The sequence below is a fragment of the Trichechus manatus genome, unplaced genomic scaffold (genome assembly GCF_000243295.1).
Source record: "Trichechus manatus latirostris isolate Lorelei unplaced genomic scaffold, TriManLat1.0 scaffold00320, whole genome shotgun sequence".
Classification (NCBI taxonomy): Eukaryota; Metazoa; Chordata; class Mammalia; order Sirenia; family Trichechidae; genus Trichechus; species Trichechus manatus.
The window spans coordinates 126,973-128,283 of NW_004444256.1; the positions used below are offsets into that span (position 1 = coordinate 126,973).

At 40.1% G+C, this 1,311-nt stretch overlaps 1 protein-coding gene across 1 annotated transcript in view; it reads right to left on the minus strand.

Annotated features, from left to right (window-relative positions):
* Positions 1 to 1,311, minus strand: part of PDE3A (phosphodiesterase 3A) — a 369,019-nt gene that overhangs the window by 70,564 nt on the left and 297,144 nt on the right. Inside the window, exon 3 of the mRNA XM_023725502.1 lies at positions 557 to 814. Coding sequence (XP_023581270.1) covers positions 557 to 814 — 258 coding nt within the window. The remainder of the gene's footprint in view (positions 1 to 556; positions 815 to 1,311) is intronic.

Below are 1,311 nucleotides of genomic sequence, written 5' to 3' on the forward strand. Positions count from 1 at the left end.
CTTACGTGTAAAAAGAAGAAATTGCACAAATCACTAAGGTCACCTTTCACTTCAAATATCAAAAATCAGCCAAAACTGTAATAATTAAAAGGCTCGTTAGTTTGGAAAATACATGAGCGTATGATGAAGAATATCATACCAAGAAATCAAAGAGCAAAGGAACCTTGAGTTATAGAGGGCAATGGAAACAGAAACCAGCCTAGAATGGGAACAGGGGTGTTTTTTGTTTTATTTAATTTATTTATTGCCTATTTTTCACTGCTGCATCCTTAGCACCTAGGACAAGGCCTGGCCCTTAGAAGATACGCAATAAAAATTTCTCGAAAGTTTGAATAGAACAGATAATGGGCATTTCTTTTTATAGAAAGTGATCAAGTATAAGGGCAAACAAAGTCCTTATGTTTAGATTTTTACTACTCTTGTCACCATGATCAACACATCTGCACTGAGTAACCCATATGAATATGTAAATAGCTTTCGGGTGACAGGAAGAAGAGCTAGAAGACTATTAAAAGAAAAAGGTTAACCGTTTCAGGACTATGTCATTAATACCTACCTTGGGAATAGCCAGCTTGTCTTTTTCAGAGCTTTCTTCAGAATCAGAACAGGTATAGTTCTCACTGAAGGAAAGGACGGGGTTCACTCTGGGCTTGTGAATGGCCTGGAAGGTGAGCTGTGTGCTGAGCAGGTTGCTCACTGCCCTCAAGGATGTACACACGTTTGGGGGCAGAGAAGGGTCCGCCAGAAGGTCGGTAATGAGGCCGTGAGCCTCGCCCATCACGGCAATATCCACAATAATACTGGTTCCTGAAGACTGAGACACCAAACAAAGGAAGGGTAGGTTAGAAAAGGAATTAAATTGACTTTTTCACTGAAAAATTAACTGAGTCGACTCCTTAGCATTTCAGTACAGTTAAATTCAGTGCACATTTCTGTTTCCAAATTTGCCAAGGTTCTAGGCCATGGTTTTCATTGTTTGTGTATTATGTATTCACACTTTTCAATGCTAGAGCTTGGGAAGGGGTGCAGTCTATTTGAAGAGATTAAAAAGATAAACACCAGGTGGCATAAATGGTTAAGTGCTGAACTACTAGCCTAAAGGTTCGTGGTTCAAACCTACCTAGCAGCACCTCAGAAGACAGGCCTGACAATCTGCTTCTGAAAAGTCAGTCCTGAAAGCCCTATGGAGCAGGCCTACTCTGCAAACATGGGGTTGCCTTGAGTCAGAATCAACTCAATGGCAACAAGCAACAAGTTTTAAAAAGACAAGAAATTTCAGAGAACTGGAAAAAACTTCTCATCAATCATCTT